The sequence below is a fragment of the Apus apus genome, chromosome 1, assembly GCF_020740795.1.
Source record: "Apus apus isolate bApuApu2 chromosome 1, bApuApu2.pri.cur, whole genome shotgun sequence".
Lineage (NCBI taxonomy): Eukaryota > Metazoa > Chordata > Aves > Apodiformes > Apodidae > Apus > Apus apus.
The window spans coordinates 35,667,763-35,684,933 of NC_067282.1; the positions used below are offsets into that span (position 1 = coordinate 35,667,763).

Consider the following 17,171-nt stretch of genomic DNA (forward strand, 5'->3'; position numbering starts at 1 on the left):
AATCTTCACTTTGAATTATAGCCAGGATAAAAGATTTCTATTATAAAAGTTTTTATCATCATACAAATAGTAATTTTAATTTTATTCACTGGTTAGCTCTCCCTTGGGAGTCAAATTGTTAGTCTTTCCCTTAAGCAAAACTTAAGAGCAATTTAACATGGGATCTCCAAATTTTCTGAAATACCATATTTATAAGACACTACTTGCCTAAAAGATAAATCTGTATTGCCTGTTGGCAATAGAAAGAAATCAGTAGAAATTCTTAGCAAACTACAGCAAGAATAAAACAAAGAGTACAAGAGAGGCTGATGGAGATTGAAGAACCTTCATGAAAAGCAAACATGTAAATTCCATACTCAAAGAGTTAGTGATTTACTCAAAACTTCACCCTCCAAGAGAAATGAAAAATATTTCATGTTACAAACTGACTATAGCGTGGTTCTCTGAAGTCAGTTCTTCTTCTACTTCTTCTACTAGAAGAACAGAAAGTGTAACACTAGAAAAATGGTGCCTAATGATAGAGTTTAGTTTTGTCGGGGTTTATTTAATGCTTTGCATGGAAAACTAGGGAGAGCTCATACTTGAACTATTCAGTAGGAATCTGATTGTTCCTTCAGAGAAGGAGCTCTACCAACTTTTGAGATTTAAGAAGTCTTATAATTTAATACAACATTCTTCTGAATTATGACATTGCCTCAAATTTTTAAGAAAAAATTATCAAATCAGATGGGCCCAAAAAAACTTCACCTATAGCACTACTGGTCTAGTTCTCATCAGACTGACAGTCCCATCTAACTGAATTGGTACATCCAAAAGAAATAACTAGCAGTTAAAATGCCTACCAATAATGTTGCACCTTGTCAATCAATACAAGTCAATTAATGTCAAAAAACATAATTTCAAATGTATTTATAGTTTAATAGTACCAGATTTCAAAAGACACAGCAAAAGGAGAGTGGAATAAAATGAATTATTGCGTAAAATCTAAGAAAACTGTGAATTAACTTGCAGGGATGCTTTAAAATATATCCTCATTTACAAAGTAACAAATAGATAGTGCTGAAAGGGGTGTAATTAAAGGATTCATGTGATTGAATTAAGTAACACTAATGCGTGTAAGAGTGTTTTTAGAAATTTTAGTACTCAGTAGAAGACAGTTAGACCATAGAATACTATATCAATACTAGGAAGGTTTGTTGGTTATTAAGCAGACACTTTTTCTGCTTGCCAACTCAAGTGCCTTTTTAGACAAAACTCCTCAGTGCAACAGTGAGGATACTGTTAGCATTACAGAGACAACAATATGGTATTAAAACCACTGCCAATAAATGCTCAAATAAATGTTTACTCTGAAATAATTAAAACTAGAGATTTGTGCTTAAAATAAAATATAATGCTTGTTATGCTGGTCTGAGTACAGCAAAAATGAAAAATTCAACACTTTTTTTCCTGTAAGTAAAGTTTCTTTACAGAAGACATATTAAGTATTAGAGGGCTCCTGATCAATTGGAAAACGCTGACACACATTTTCATTTGTGTTTCTGTTGTTAATATGTGCAATAGTAGTTAGTTTGACATTTTTAAAGAACAAAAGACAGACCCTTCAGTTAAGAAGTGAGGCTCAAATACAGAATAAAAATAGCAAAGCAAATTTAAACCTATTTGGAATTAATTTTCGTACATCTTTTTTTTGAATCAATGTTTATTTTTCTTAATAAAGTAAAAAATGTTTGTCCCTTAACTATGATTTTACTAAATCAATTAAAATGCATAACTCTGCCTGTAATTGTTCTTTGTAAGCATTACCCCAACGAGTCAGTTACACACATATTGCTGTTTGAATTGTTTGGCATGGTCAAATAGATGTCTGCTCCTCAGCCAATACAGTTCATGCTCACATTTACTGCATTACAGAATTCACTAGATAATTTTTACTGTATTTTTTAATAGAAAAACCAATGTACGATGCATACATAAAACTTAAACATCAAACCAAAAAATGTTCACATAAAGAGGGTCCAAGTCTGACAAGTATGAAAAGGCTTGTCACCCATGGCAAAACCTAAAACTTACCATTATGAAGCCTACCTTTCTTAAACTAAGGCTATTTTTGGAATTGAATAAAAAATATTATAAGAAATCCAGTTTAAAAGGTAGTAATTTCTTAGGCTTTAGACTTTTTTGTGTTCTTTGCAAGAAACTGAGGTGCTGAAAGCATTAGTTTCACATCTTATAAAGCAACAAAAGATGTTTTGACTGGATTTATTTTTTGGTTAAGGGTGGATACTTCTTTTAAAGAATCTCAGGGACCTATTCAATGACCTTTTGAGACAAGTGGTGATAATTCAAACAAATAAAGTAAGGATAAGATAGGGATGAACTATAAATAGATCCCTTGAATGTCTGATAAAACCTCAACAAGAAATAAATAGCAAAAGATTTCACTGGCTTTCGTAGCTGGGAACTTTGGACCAAGAGAAATTGATAATTTGGCTTCAATCAGAAAACTGTATGTGAAAACCTTGGAAAATAAATAAAAGCATTAAAAACAGTGGTGACGGCGTTACGTTTTTTTTCTCCCTCCCAGAGTGTAGTTGGAAGACTCCCAAGAACACAGAAACCAGCATTACATTAGATGTATTATGACTGCTACTCTTGTTAAAGATGGATCAAAAAGTAACAGTGGTAACAGCTTTCAGCAAAAGCACCATTTCCAAAACAGTTTTATTTTACAAATACCTGTACTCAAAAAGACTACCTGTGTCAAATCTGCAATTGGCACCAATGCAATGCAGTGGTGTTTCCTGACCAGACCAACGTTCTGTTGATTCAGAATAGTGATTGTTGCTCTTAAACCCTACACCTGTACTCCAGCTGTTCCAATACTTAAGTGCAGGCATTTGATATCCACACAGATAACTACCACAAGCAAGTGCCTGCAAAGACATGATACTCCTTTTCCTGAAGCCCACAGACACATCTAAAAGAATTATTTCTTCTCAGGGAAATTCTCCTAGATGAAGCTAACAATAACCATCCTAACTTGAAACCCCAGGAGTGAACCAAAAAAAGACATCTACCCAGGAAAAGAAATAGTCATATTCTGTGTTTTTCTGGATCAAATCATTAACAACTATGAATTAAGTAAAAATTATTTAACATTATAGCCAAACAGTATTTCCACAAAAAGCATCAACTGCCAGCACTGAACAAGCAGTATTTTCTTTTCTCTCTTCCAGTCTTCCTTTGTTAATTCAACCCGGGAAATACTATAAATGGATTTTTCTACTGGGAGTGGAAAAAGTGACTACAAATACTTTTGACAGAATGTATTGTAAAACACAGGAGGAAGGAGGCAGAATAGGTTGATGTAGTGATAACTACAGTATTTTCTTCTCATTTACATGGAGAACAGAAAGAAAACCATCAGTGTAGAAAACTTCACTGAAAAAGTTAAGATTATAAATGCAAAAAAAAAAAAGTAAAACCAAACTATTTTAGCTATAAAATGAAAAACTAGTTCCATATATCCCAGTGAAATTTTGCCACAGAAAATACCACTAATTCGGTTTGTTTTTTTGTCTGTAAACTACATTACTTAAAGAAAGAGAGCTCCCAAATATTCCAACTGTAACATTCCAACAATCAGGCCTTCCACATCCATGGATATGCACACTAAAAGTCTGATTAAAAGGCAGCATTTGTAGTCTCCTCCCAGTCTGGAACCTCTTCACATTTAGGAAGAAGCAGTTGCTATTGTTTCAGTATTATATATTAAAACTGTATTTCAGGAAAAGACAAAAGTGATAACAAAACAGAACTCACCACAACTCCAAACTGCTCCGGCTCAGACAAATTATTATACTCACTCTTGAACTTGGACAATGCATTCAATTGCTCTTGTTCTGGAAGATGCTTTATTAAATTCTATCAAAAAAAAGAAAATAGGCTTAAAAATCCCAGATTCTATATGGTTTGCATTATTGTAGGCAAATGCTTATTACATATGAACAGTTACCATCCACTCTAAAGACAACATTCCTCCCTGAAGAAAGTAGAATGTAATTTGGCAACACACAAAGTAATGTAACTAAGAGTGTAGAAAGTGATTAAATATTGCTAGCTAGCATCTTTTGCTTATTCTACAAATATTACTGTAGTCTTTTCTTAAACTCCACTTTTAAAGAAAAAATATGATTGACAGGCACTAAGCAAATAGAACAGGGAAGGCAGAGTAAGAATTCAAAGTGTGCCATAACCAGCTTAAGGATGGAAAGAATTATTAATGTTAGATGAGAAGTATTTTGAAAATGGTTAATTTATTTTCTAGTTTTTCAAAACAAAAGCTTAAACCCATTAGGCACTTCTTAGCCTGAAAACATAATGGAATTAGGAATTCAGAGGTGGGACTCAGCTGAGGACTCCTGAATCTGGATTCCATAAGGGGAGCTTGGACAGTTGACAAGTGAATGTCTTACGAACACAGGTACCTGATCTTTACATAGTGTTTACTATCATCTGAAGAGCTGTCAAACTCCCTGGAGCTTCCTGAACACTTAGACACCTATATTTCAGTATAGACAGCTACAGTTAGGCATCCAAATCCCACTCCAGCTACAATCAGCTAGATTGGCTAAAAATGGCTATTCTGAGGTTCTGGAAGTAGAGAGCTTCTCAAACATTTAATTATGGTATATAATTTGAGTCAGTAGCTCAGTTCTGTCCCTTCTCAAGATGACTACAAACTACTAGGCAATAGTCAAGGTCCCTCCAGCCTGCTCTCTTTCTCAACACTGGTTACACAGTGGCTGTTTCTTGTCTTGATATGCAACATCTATATAATCAACTCTAAATACACTATAATTCCTTAATCTTTACTGAGATTAAAATGTTATTGTTTGATCCGAAAATATTTTTTGCAAGTAGTAAAACTGACGACAAAACTATTTTGAAAATGAGAAACAGTGTAAGGATTGTATTAATGTTTCCAGTATTAAGCATCAAAAAAACCCCACCCAAACCAAAAACCACCTGAAGCAGCAGCTGAAATCAAAGCAGCTTTATGGTGTTCAAAAAATGCTTTTGAAGTGCTAAAGATGAAACACATTTTGAATATCAGAGAATAAGCAGAAGGAACAATTTTTACTAAGTCACACGAAACATTCTAATAATTAGTCAATGACTATTTGGATTACAACATGAATTCTGGAGTTTTTGTGTCTTTAAGAACTGGACTTAATTTCTAACTGGTGAAGGCAGGGGAAAGAGAATTGGGGGGGCATATTTTACTCCTGAAGTATAATAAAAGGGTAAGATTAAGAAAAAAATTCCAAATTCAGAAACTGTGACATTAGGATACACTAAACAATATTTAAAACTAGACAGAAAAAAATGATTAAGGCAAGAGATGTTTAGAGAGGAGAAGTACCATAATACCTAAGGTATCTTATATAGATACATAAAAATAGCCATATGCTTGCAATTCTATGTATACTTTTGCTTTTGTCAGAATCAGGAAATGTACAGGATTACATTTTCACAGCAAGACCATAACCCATATTGTGAAAATTTTTAAAGGCAGAAATAGTAACATCCAGCTGGATACCTAAATCTATTTAGTAACCTAAGCATACATGAAAATGGATATCAAATTCTTAAGGCAATGAGGTACATACATTACTCTATCACTCCAAAGGAAGGTGAGTGTCTTGAGTGCATTTTTGAGTTTAAAATCTGATGGTTCTTTTCCAAAATTATCACAGGGTTGTTAAATCCAGAAACAAGAAACTCAGATGAAACCATTTGATAAAAATTATTACATCCAAACTTGCAAAGTGAATTTGAAGCCTAAGTTCTACTGAATTTTCCACCTGATTTAGGCCTGCAAGTGTTTAATCACTTTGCAAAAAAAATGCAATCAATACATTTGAATAATTTATATAGGTAAAAAAAAACCCAGTACGTGGGACCTACTGTCCTCTAATAGTATGACTTGTTATGTCTATGACTGTGCTCATACAGGATACTGTGAGCATTATCACTTTTATTCTACTACACTGATTTTCACTCAATTACAGCAGCTGCTAACATCATTGTCCTCTTGTAGGACCTTATTCCTAACCTCATGTTTGGTTCTTCAACTTCTCTTATCCTTTTCTTTAATGAAATTGTTCCCTCCCCTCCAAAAGCAAACACAAAATTACTCAAACATTGTGAAAAATACTTCAGACTCAATTCTGATGTCAAGAACTATACCGAGAGGTTGCTGAATACACTAGATTTCAATATACTTTACTGTTAATACTAATTAAGACTAACAAGATTATCAGCATATTGTCAAAAGTTATCTCCTACTACCGTTAGCCATGCATATTGTACAGAGAATAAAGCAGAGCTACCTTATGTTAGCTGTTTTAAATATACAGAAAAGTAGGCATTCTTTTTATCAAGGTATATACCATTGAGATGCAAAAAATAGAGGAAATTAAAAACAAATCTTAAAAAAACAACAATTCTCAATAAAAGTAAAGTTTTTTTTCTTAGCTTATTGCAACTGATGGAACCTTTACCAGTGTTCACATCAAAGCATTCCATTCATTAACTACCCTTAATGGCTTGATGACCTTTTTACCCAGATCCTAGATGCAGAAAAAATGCTTTGCTTTCTTAAAATAAGACATACAAAATTACCAGTATGACAGTTTCTCATAATTTTGATAATATTTATTTAGAATTTACAGGTTGCTTCATGATATTATATATTATATTGTAGAGAATCTTATTTTATTAACAAGCTAAATTTTGATCATTGAAAGACAGTGCTAAGATGAAATAGCATGAGAGACAGTCTCAGAACAAGTATGAATTGACACAGTTCAAGCTGAACATAACAGCATAGCATATTCCATTTCTCACCTTTTTCATGCTATTTTAGAGAATTTTGACTAATATTCCCAATAAAATAAAATAAAGACACACTTCTTGGATCATTTCAGAATTAAGAAAACCTTGAAAAAGAAAAGTGATGTAAGCGCAGACTGGAATCAACAAAGAGCTTAGAGGTGTAAACTGCTCTGTTCACCTAATAACCCTAAAGCAATAGCTTCAGTGCCAATATTTACTGCATCACTAACCAAAATAAAGAGAACTATATAATGATTATATATACTTTCACTGGCAATGACAACTCATGTTTGTTACTTCAAATATTTCTTAAGAGAACCCTTTCATTCTTCAAACGAAGACAAGCTCCTTTTAAAGGAAAATGAAGTCCCAAGTAGCTCAACAGAGCCTGAAGATCTTTGAAATCCAAGTGACTAGAAATGAGGGCCAAACTGCACATGAAACTGAACATTGTACAGCCTCCTCCCTAGGACCTTATCTGGACATTCCAATATGGTGGAAATCTATTTTGCAAGCAAAGCACATATATATTTACTTTGTTTTGACCTTTGAATACCAATTGCTATGTGTTACAGTACAAGTCACACATCTGAATCTCAAATGTCTTAATGTTACAACTCATTTTATGGCTCTATTGCCTATATTATTTCTTCAGCTAATCAACATTCCTTCAAAAAGCATAAATTTCTAAAATTCCGCCTTTATCTTCTTTTGATATTGTTCTGGTTTGGTTTGGTGGGTTTTTTGTTAGCGGGGGAAGGGCCCCAGGAGTGGCTGCAGTAAGAAGCTGAGAAGCTCCCCCTGCTCCAAAACCAACCAAGGAGCAATTAGAGGGACAATAGATGGGCCTCAGCAATTAACATATTAAAGAACTGAGATAAGAGCTGGGCAGGGAAGCACTTAGGGGAGAAGAGCTGTGCTGGGGAAGGAGAGCAGTGCTGGTGGTTGGTGAGGAAGAAAGGGAAGGGGGCCTAGTAGAAGTTTCCCTGTAACCCATGGCAAGGTGGCAGGCTGTCCCCCTGCACTCATGAAGGAATGTGGTGGAACATTCCCTGAAGGTGCCAAGAGGGGTGAACTTGGCCAGTGGACTTGGATTTTGTGGCCAGAGGATTTGCTGTCAGCGGACTCTGATTGCGCAGCTTTGGAAGACCCCGACGCCAGCAGAGTTTGTTCCCAAAGGAGCCCGTGACTCTGTGGGAAGCCCAGGCTGGAGCAGCTCCGGACCCCGTGGGAAGGACTCATGAAGGAGAGGTTCGTGGAGGACTCTCTCTCATGGGATGGACCCCGTGGGGAAGCAGGGAAGGACTGTAAGGAATCCTTCCTGAAGAGGATGGCACGGCAAGAACCACCAGCCTGTGAACTGACTCTAAACCCCATTCCCTGTCCCCCTGTGCCGCTGGGGGGAAGGAGGGAGAGAAACCGGGAGCAAAGTGATTTGGGCCCGGGAAGAAGGGAGGGGTGGGGTAACATATGCAGGCCCTGCTCTTTGTGTTGTCTGTCTCCTGTGTGTGTTTGATTAGTATGAAATTAAATCATTATTTTTCCCCCAGTTGAGTCTGTTTTGCCCAGGACCTTAATCGGTGAAGAACCCTCCTTGTCCTTTGTCTCAACCCATGAGCTTTGTCCTCCTCATCCCAGAGTGTGAGTGTCGGGGGGGAGAGTGGAGTGAGCAGGCATGGGGCTGTTGCTTTGTTGTCGTGTTGTCCCAAACCACGACAGATATTTTGGCAGGGACTAGTACCCATGTCTCTAACACACTTTCAGGTATGCTATAGAGACCAGCTAACTAAATTATCTGTAAGTGAAACCTATGCCACATTACTAGTAGAATGATAATAATTATGAATTTAAATGTATCAGCCATAACAGCAACAATCTGAAGTTTATTGCAGTATGTAGGAGTTCTGTCCAAAAGATAGACAATATTGGTCTAAAGAAATATATTTTCAAATCTAATGTACACCAGTCAAGATGACTGTGAAACACAGCACACAACAGGCAAGGAGAACGTGAGAGAAGAGGGTTTGTTTAACTGTAAGAAAAGAAGCCTCAAGAGACCTTAATGTGGTCTAGATTCCCCTCCAATTGGAAGGTACAGAGAAGATACAGTTAGGTTCCCCTTGGAGGTGTGCAGTAGAAGACAAAGGTCACTAGTTTCAACAATGAAAATTCCAGCTAGAAAACGTTTTTCACCATGAAGGTAGTTCAACACTAGAAAAGATGTCCAGAAAGGCTATGGAGTCTCCAGCCTTGGAGATACTATAAATTTAATAGGAAAAGGCCCTGAGGAACCTACTCTAGTTGACCTGGCTTTGAGCAGGGACTTGGATAAAATGACCTCCAGACATCCCTTCCAAATTATTTTTGTCCATGGTTCTATAAGAAGGTATTTGCATTTAAATTATTTTATGAAATTCTTTGATTTATCAACCCTAATCATACTGATTTTGTGCTTGGAACAAAATAATACAGAAAGAGAAAAACACTGTCAAAATAAACTCTAGAAAAGAAAAACAAACCAAACCAAATCAATCAAAGAATAACCATCAGACAACAAAATCACCAAAAAAACTCAAACCTTTTTCCATCTAGTTTTTGACCGAAACAATACTTATGCAGATGAGACAGAGGTAGAAACAAAAGAAAAAAAAATAGTAACTAGGGAAGAAACAGTATATCATATGCTGTTTGGATATATACCAAAGAAAAGTCTCAATTTAGGTGAAGACAATATGAATGCAAAAAATAAAGCATATAGGTTCAGCTGCCTTTCTGAAAAAAAAAATAAAATAATTGCTTTACAAATACAAAATCCCTACAGTTTACAGGAAAAAAAAATTGTTTTAGTGATTTATTAGCCAAAAGTTTAAGTTAAGAGGTTTTTTAGCTATAGGTTTCTATTCAATGAGAAGCTTTCCTTGAAATACTGGAATTAAAGTGTCATTTTTCTTACCTGAACCATGGACTCTGACAGCTGTGTTTCATCTACTTCTAATATCATCCTTTTAATTTCCTCATAAGGCACTCGGAAAGAACCAAGGAAAATTGCTAAAACAGAGATTCAACACATAATGAAGAAAGCAAGAAAACAACTCTTTTTTTCTATATACAAAACACCCATTAAAGAAGCCATAGCACCTACAGGTTAGTAAACACTATGTAAAGTATTATAGATAAGAGATAAAATTTTAAATGTATTTTTATTCACTATTCTCCTACAATTCCAGCCTTCTCCATCCATTTGTTATGCACAACATCCAGCATCCCAGAAGACAATCATAAGGAGTCACTGTCTAGTCATCGCCATTATAGTACTTTGTGCTAAGGGGACAATTACGCTTTTTCTTCAGTGGTGATGTCAGAGGTTTCTTGTAAAAAAGCAGCATGAGAAAACAAAACCATATAAACAGTTAAAAAACAAAATGCTCTTATAAAAACTGCTCAATTTTACGCATACTCCAATTATTTGCTATTTTATCTCTGCCACCATTTAGAAAACTATCCTGTACAGATCTCCTCTCTTCCAAAACTTTATCATCTCTATTTGCATATTATTGCATATTATTGAGTATTGGCTTCTTTCTCTAAAGTACATCTCTATAAAGAGATGACCAGACATCTCATAGACATTGCCTTTTTTGCTGTAGCAGGGCAAGCAGGATTCCTAGATGAATAAGATGAAATTATAGGTAGATAATTAGATATATAGCTGTATGCTTGTGCTTCAATATATACAGAAGAGAATAATTTCAGTCTTAAACAGGGATAACCTTTTTTAACTGCTTACTGGGTCTTTTAACATATGTTTCAGTTGTATCAACTGACATGTTTGAGCTTAACATCAATTACTGCACATATTCTCATGCACTTTAAACAAAAAGTGGCTAGAAGGCAGTCAGACAAAAAAATACATTTAAATGGAACATTTATGCAACATTATGTTGTCATTAAACCAGAACCTACTTACACAGATTCTGTGCAATCTTAGCGTCCAAAACTTTTAATTCTTTGATTCGTTTCTTAATGGATTTCTTTTCTTCAAAATCCTCCTCCTCTTTTTTTACTGCCAAAGTAAACATAAATATACTCACTGTTAACTCTTAATATTTAGACAAAATATTAATTATTTCAGAAAACATATTTTGCTATCAAGCGTAGTCAATTCACAAAGAAAAGAACAACTTATAGAACATATTGAGAAAAAATATACAGGTTCTGCATTTATTGCTTGCATTCTCAACATTTTTGCTCTTCAATCAAATTTGTCAGCATGTTAGTCTTCTAGAACAAGGGCTTTTTAAATATATATATATATATTTTATATATATATATATATATGAATTGAATAAAGATGTTCATCTTAATTATATGAATGGTCTGGAGTCATGCAAGTCATACTTAAAATACAATGCAACCTAATTCAGTCATCCTGGCCAGGTTAACATTCTGAGTTGGATTTTAACAAAAAATCTTAAAGAAGATAGGGCAATACATCTCAGCATAAAGTAATAAAGAACCAACCCAAAATGTGTTTTTGTGACTGCTTTTGTTTAAATATATACAGCAAAAATTATCAAAGACCATTGGTTTATTAAAAATTAACATTACCTTAGAACAGAAATGAGTGTGTACGTATTTTCCTTATGTCCTCCAAAAAGATGTATTTTTACATTTCTTATGTAGTCACCTTATTATAAAATACCACAAAGTGATTCTATAAATGTACATTAACATTGATGGAATTTTTGGTTTAATCTTTCTTTTCAGAAAATAATTCATATAAATAGGATCTCCCAAATGTATCGTGTAAGCTGCATTTATTTCTCATTATTCACACATTGTCATAAGAATTTCATTCAAAATAACAGTGTTGGCTTGATAATGTATTAGTAGTAACCTTTCAATTGTTATGCAAACAAAAATTACCAAAACCACATAAATCTTTCCTTAAATCCTATCTAGCTGACCTTTTTTTTCTGTCTGTTTTTGGTGCCCCAGCACAAACAGTTTGGCACACCAGCCAGAGCAAGGCATATCACTTTGTGTGACAATTTGCACAAGAAGTGCACTGAAGCTCAGCAAGGGAGTGATAGCATCCACCTAGCAGAAGGCCATAGCATCCCTCAGCTCTGCACACACTAGGACTGAGCTCTCGTTGGAAAATGCTACCACCCAGCTGTCAGGCTGCAAGGTGTGCCCTCCTCTCACACCATTATCCGATGGTAGCAGTGAGCAAGCCTGTGAGAGATGTGCCCAAGTGGAGGAACTCCTCTGCCTAGTGATGTAGATCCAGGAAGAGCTGAGTAGGTTGAGGAGCAACAGGGAATGTGAGAGAGACAGACAGACAGACAGACTGCTTGAAGCCATAACCTGCCTTCCCTGAAAAAAGCCCAACAGGCTGACTGGACTCATGACACAGAGAAGTCCAGATCATCTCTCTGCCTGGATTAAAGTGGTGACTTAGCAGACAGGGGAAAATGGCAGTAAGTTCCTGTCCGGCACAGCAGGTGCTGCAGGCATGATTCCTCAGCAACTACCACAGCTTCCCAGTCGCCCTTGCAAAATACGTTCAGTGCTCTGCAAGGGGAACTGAATGCTGACAAAGTGGATAGTTTACCTAGCTTGGAGGTGTCTCTGAGGTTAAGCGGGACTGCACATTGCATCAAAACTACTTCAGTAAAGAAAAAAAAGATGGGTCATGGCCACAGGTGACTCACTTCTGATGGGAGCAGAAGACCCAATATGCAGACTGGATCCCCTACATAGGGAAGTCTGTTGCCTCTCTGGAGCCCAGGTTAAAGATGTACAGAGCAAGCCTCCTTCCCTAGTACAGCCCTTGGATTACTACTCACTATTGATCTTTCAGGTAGGCAGCGATGAAGTAGCAATGATGAAGTAGCAGCAATGAAGTTCAAAGGCAACAGAGAGACTTCAGAGCAGTAGGACAGGTTACGGGATCAGGAGCACAAGCAGTGTTTTCCTCTATCACTCCAGTTGTCGGGATTAATAAGGTAATAAACAGGAAGAGCAAGCCTGGTGTCACTGGCAGGACTTTGGGTTCTTTGACCATGGGTTGATTTACATGACACCAGGCCTGCTGACAAGAGACTGGGTACACCTGTTTCAAAGGGGGAAAAGGATACTGGCACAAAAGCTAGCAGGGCCCATTGACAGAGCTTTAAAGCAGATTTGAAGGGAGAAAGGCACAAAACCGGGCTTGCTAGAAATAATCCTGGGGCCAGTACAGGAATATTCGAGGGATGGTGTGCCAGCAAGGTCTTTCAGTCTGCTGTTGCAATGGACGTAGGGGATGGAGATTCATGCAGCAACAAAGATGCAAGAGTTATTGGTGGTTAGGTACCATGGAAGTAGCCCAAAACAGTCAGGTAGGAACTAGGACTTCTACTCGCAAAAATATGGCAGGACCATCAGCCCAACTGAAGTGCATCTACACTAATGCATGCAACATGGGCAACAAACAAGTGAAGCTGGAAGACACTGTGCATAAGAAAAGCTGATACAGTTACTGTAATAGAAACAAGGGTGGGATGAGTCACATGATGGGAGTGCTGCAACCATTGGCAACAAGTTCTTCATAAGGGATAAGGAAGGAAGGAGAACAGTGTGGCTGCCCTCTATGTTACAGTGTTATGAATGCCTAACACTTAATGATAGTGACAACAGGGTTGAGAGTTTATGGGTAAGAATCAGGGGGATGGCCAACAAAACAGACATCTTGGTGGGAGTCTGTTATAGACCATCCAACCAGGACAAAGAGAGATAAAATATTCTACAAGCATCTGAGAGAATTCTCGATCACATGCCCCTGTTTTCATCAGGGGCTTCCACTTCCCAGATGTCTGCCGGAAATATAATACCGCAGAGATGGAACAGCCTCAGAAGTTCTAGACTGTGGGGAGGATAACTTCCTGATACAGATGGTGAGGGAGCCAAGCAGGAAAGGTGCCCTGCTAGACCTGCTCTTTGTCAACAGAGATGGACTTGTGGAGGATGTGACAATAATTGCCACCTTGGACTTCTGGCAGGCAGACTTTGGTCTGCTTCAGAGACTGGTTGAAGGAGTCCTTTGGGACTTCAGTCCTGAAGGGCAAAAGAGTCCAGGAAGGCTGGACATTCCTTAAGAAGGAAGTCTTCAAGGCGCAGGAGCAGACCGTTCCCCTGTGCTGAAAGATCAGCCTGCAGGGAAGAAGATCTGCCTGGCTGAATAGAGAGATATGGTTGCAGCTCAAGTTAAAAAGGAGAGTTTATGGCCTTTGGAAAAAGGGGCAGGCCACTAAGAAGGACTACAACAGCATCATGAGGCTATGTAGGGAGAAAATTAAATGAGTCAAAGCTCAATGCGAAAATTATCAGGCTTCAGCTGGTAAAGATAATAATAAATGTTTCTACAAATATATAAGCAACAAAAGGAGGACTAAGGAGAACCTCTATTCTTTATTAGATGCAGAGGGAAACAGTGTTTAAGGATGAGGGGAAGGCTGAGGTACTGAATGCCTTATTCGCCTCAGTCTTCAGTAGTAGGACCAGTTGTTTGCTGAGTACCTAGTCCTCTGAGCTGGAAGACAGGGATAGGGAGCAGCCTGAAGCCCCCATAATCCAAGAGGAGATGATAAGCAACCTGTGGCACCACTTAACATACATAAGTCTATGGGGCCAGATGAGATAGACCCAAGAGTACTGAGGGAGCTGGCAGAAGTGCTCAACCAAGAAACTTTTCATCATTTACCAGCAGTCCTGGTTAACTAGTGAAGTCATAGTAGACTGGAGATTGGCAAATGTGATCTCTATCTAAAAAGAAGGGCCAAAAGGAGGATCTGGGGAACAACAGGCCTGTCAGTCTGACCTCAGTGCTGGATCATCTCGAGTGCCACTACACAGCATGTGCAGGACAACCAGGTGATCAGGCCTCATCAGCAGGCATTCACAAAAGACAATTCCTGCTGACAAAACGAACCTCCTTCTATGAGAAGGTGACCCACGTAGGGCATGAAGGCTGTGGATGTTGTTTATCTGGACCTTAGGTAAAGCCTTCAACACTGCTTCTCACAGCATTCTCCTGCAGGAACCGGCTACTTATGGCCTAGACTGGTGTATTCTTTACTGGGTAAAAAACTGGCTGGATGATCAGGCCCAAAGCGTTGGGGTGAATGGAGTTAAATTCTGCTAGCAGCCAGTCACAGGTGGTGCTCCCTAGAGCTCACTAATGGGGACAGTTCTCTTTAATATCTTTATCAATTATCTGGATGAGGGGATTGAGTGTATCCTCTGTAAGTTTACAGGCAACACTAAGATGGGAGGGAATGTTTATCTGTATGAAGGTACAAAGGCTCTACAGTGGGACCTGGACAGGCTGGATGGATGGACCAAGGCCAATTGTATGAGGTTTAACAAGGCCAAGTGTTGGATCCTACACTTGGGTCACAACAACCCCATGCAAAGCTACAGACTTGGGGAAGAGTGGCTAGAAAGCTGCCCAGCAGAAAGGGACCTGAGGGTGCTGGTTGACAGCCAGATGAACATCAGCCAGCAGTGTGCTCGAGTGGCCAAGAAGGCCAATGGCATCCTGGCTTGTATAAGAAATAGTGTGGCCAGCAGGACTAGTGAAGTGATTGTCCCCCTGTCCTCAGCACTGGTGAGGCCACACCTTAAATAGTGTGTTCAGACAAAGCAAAAGACACAGGTTTTAACCACCTATGTAAGAACTCAATACCTCATATTAAAAGGCACAGAATTTGAACAGACATTTGAGCTACTAGATAAAAAGGAGGTTACTACTAAACCTTGACCTTTTTCTGGTTATACTTTAAGAAGAACTCCTACTGAACTCAGAAGGACACGTTAAGGGGTACAGATCTCAGGATCACACAACTGTTTTCTCTTGCAGTTACACACCTTAACAGACCTCTCAAAATTTTTATCAGCTACATGCTGAAAACAGTCAGTCTTAAAATATCATTTTGTGCTGCCTCAATGCTAGAAATGCAGATTTTACTAGAAGAGCTGGGAATCTCTGCAGTGTGTTCCATCTCAATTCCTTACTCATCTGAATTATAACAAAAATACAGTAATGCTTTATGGCTACCTTGGAACTTTGCAAATCATCATTTTAGAGGAAACAAAATAATTTCCTTAATAGTCGCAATTAAAAAATGAAATTATCTGAATGTATAATTTAAAGTTGCCCTTACAGCATTGAACTAGATACCAATAGGGGCTGAAACAGGAAAAATACAAGCATGCTTGCATTTTTGCAGCACTAGAAAGCAGCATTTACATGGATACACAAACATACCAAAAAATCAGCAGTTAAACATGCGCTATTTTTAACACCTAACTTCCAAACCAAGAAACAATGCTGCACATTCCCTGTGGAATTTTCACCCAGGAGAGGATTATGTACAATGTTATAGCAATACTTCAGGCACCACAACTCTAGGGAAAATAAGTAGAAGCACTCTAGGAACTCATGCAGGAACTGCATTCAGAGTTGTACAATTATGCAACAAACTAAATTACTGCAAACTTACATGATATTTCTTCAGGAGAATTCAGGTCACATCCTTATGTAGTTGGCAGCAATAAGAAGTAGAGGATACATATTACTAGTTTTCCCTATTGGAAATGTTGCACTTTACAATGAAAAGTCTGATACCTCCTACCACTTATAATTTTTTTTACCTTGTTTGCTTGTTAACTTGTAAATGAGAAAAAAAAATTAAAGAGGGACAAAACTATTACCTGTTTGCAACAAGAAAAAGGGAAAAATCCCACTGGGAGGGAAAAAATAATTAATAGAAAGATCTGAACAGATGAAGTAAATATGTAGACTAACAGGAAATCAAAGAAAATAAGCAATTATATTTTTATTTGAGGAAAGTAGTGGAGTAGGGAGGGAATTATACTGAGCATAGAAAATGGGAAACATCTGCTTACACTGAAAAAAGGGAAAGCAGCCCAGTGAGAGTGGGCAGCTGCTGCAGAAAAGAGGTGACTATCAAGGGAAATCAATGTAAGACATTGTCATGCTAATGCGAGAAGAATCAGACCACAGGATCTCAAAATGTACAGACAGATCTCATGGCTCCAGAAGTTGAACTATCATATTAAACCATGAACTTCTTCAAAATCATGTGTCTTATTTCAGGTATTACGCAACTAAAAACAAATGTTATGTATCAAAACCCACACATCTTTTCAAGTTCTGTCTATATGCTATAACACTGGGGGCATACACATGGCCCCAAGCA

General features: G+C 37.5%; 1 protein-coding gene across 1 annotated transcript in view; it reads right to left on the bottom strand.

The window, feature by feature from the left end:
- The window catches only part of DIAPH3 (diaphanous related formin 3), a 236,530-nt gene that overhangs the window by 121,153 nt on the left and 98,206 nt on the right, over window positions 1-17,171 (bottom strand). Inside the window, exons 18-20 of the mRNA XM_051623494.1 lie at window positions 10,871-10,966; window positions 9,857-9,951; window positions 3,826-3,927 (exon numbers count right to left, since the gene is read on the bottom strand). Coding sequence (XP_051479454.1) covers window positions 3,826-3,927; window positions 9,857-9,951; window positions 10,871-10,966 — 293 coding nt within the window. The remainder of the gene's footprint in view (window positions 1-3,825; window positions 3,928-9,856; window positions 9,952-10,870; window positions 10,967-17,171) is intronic.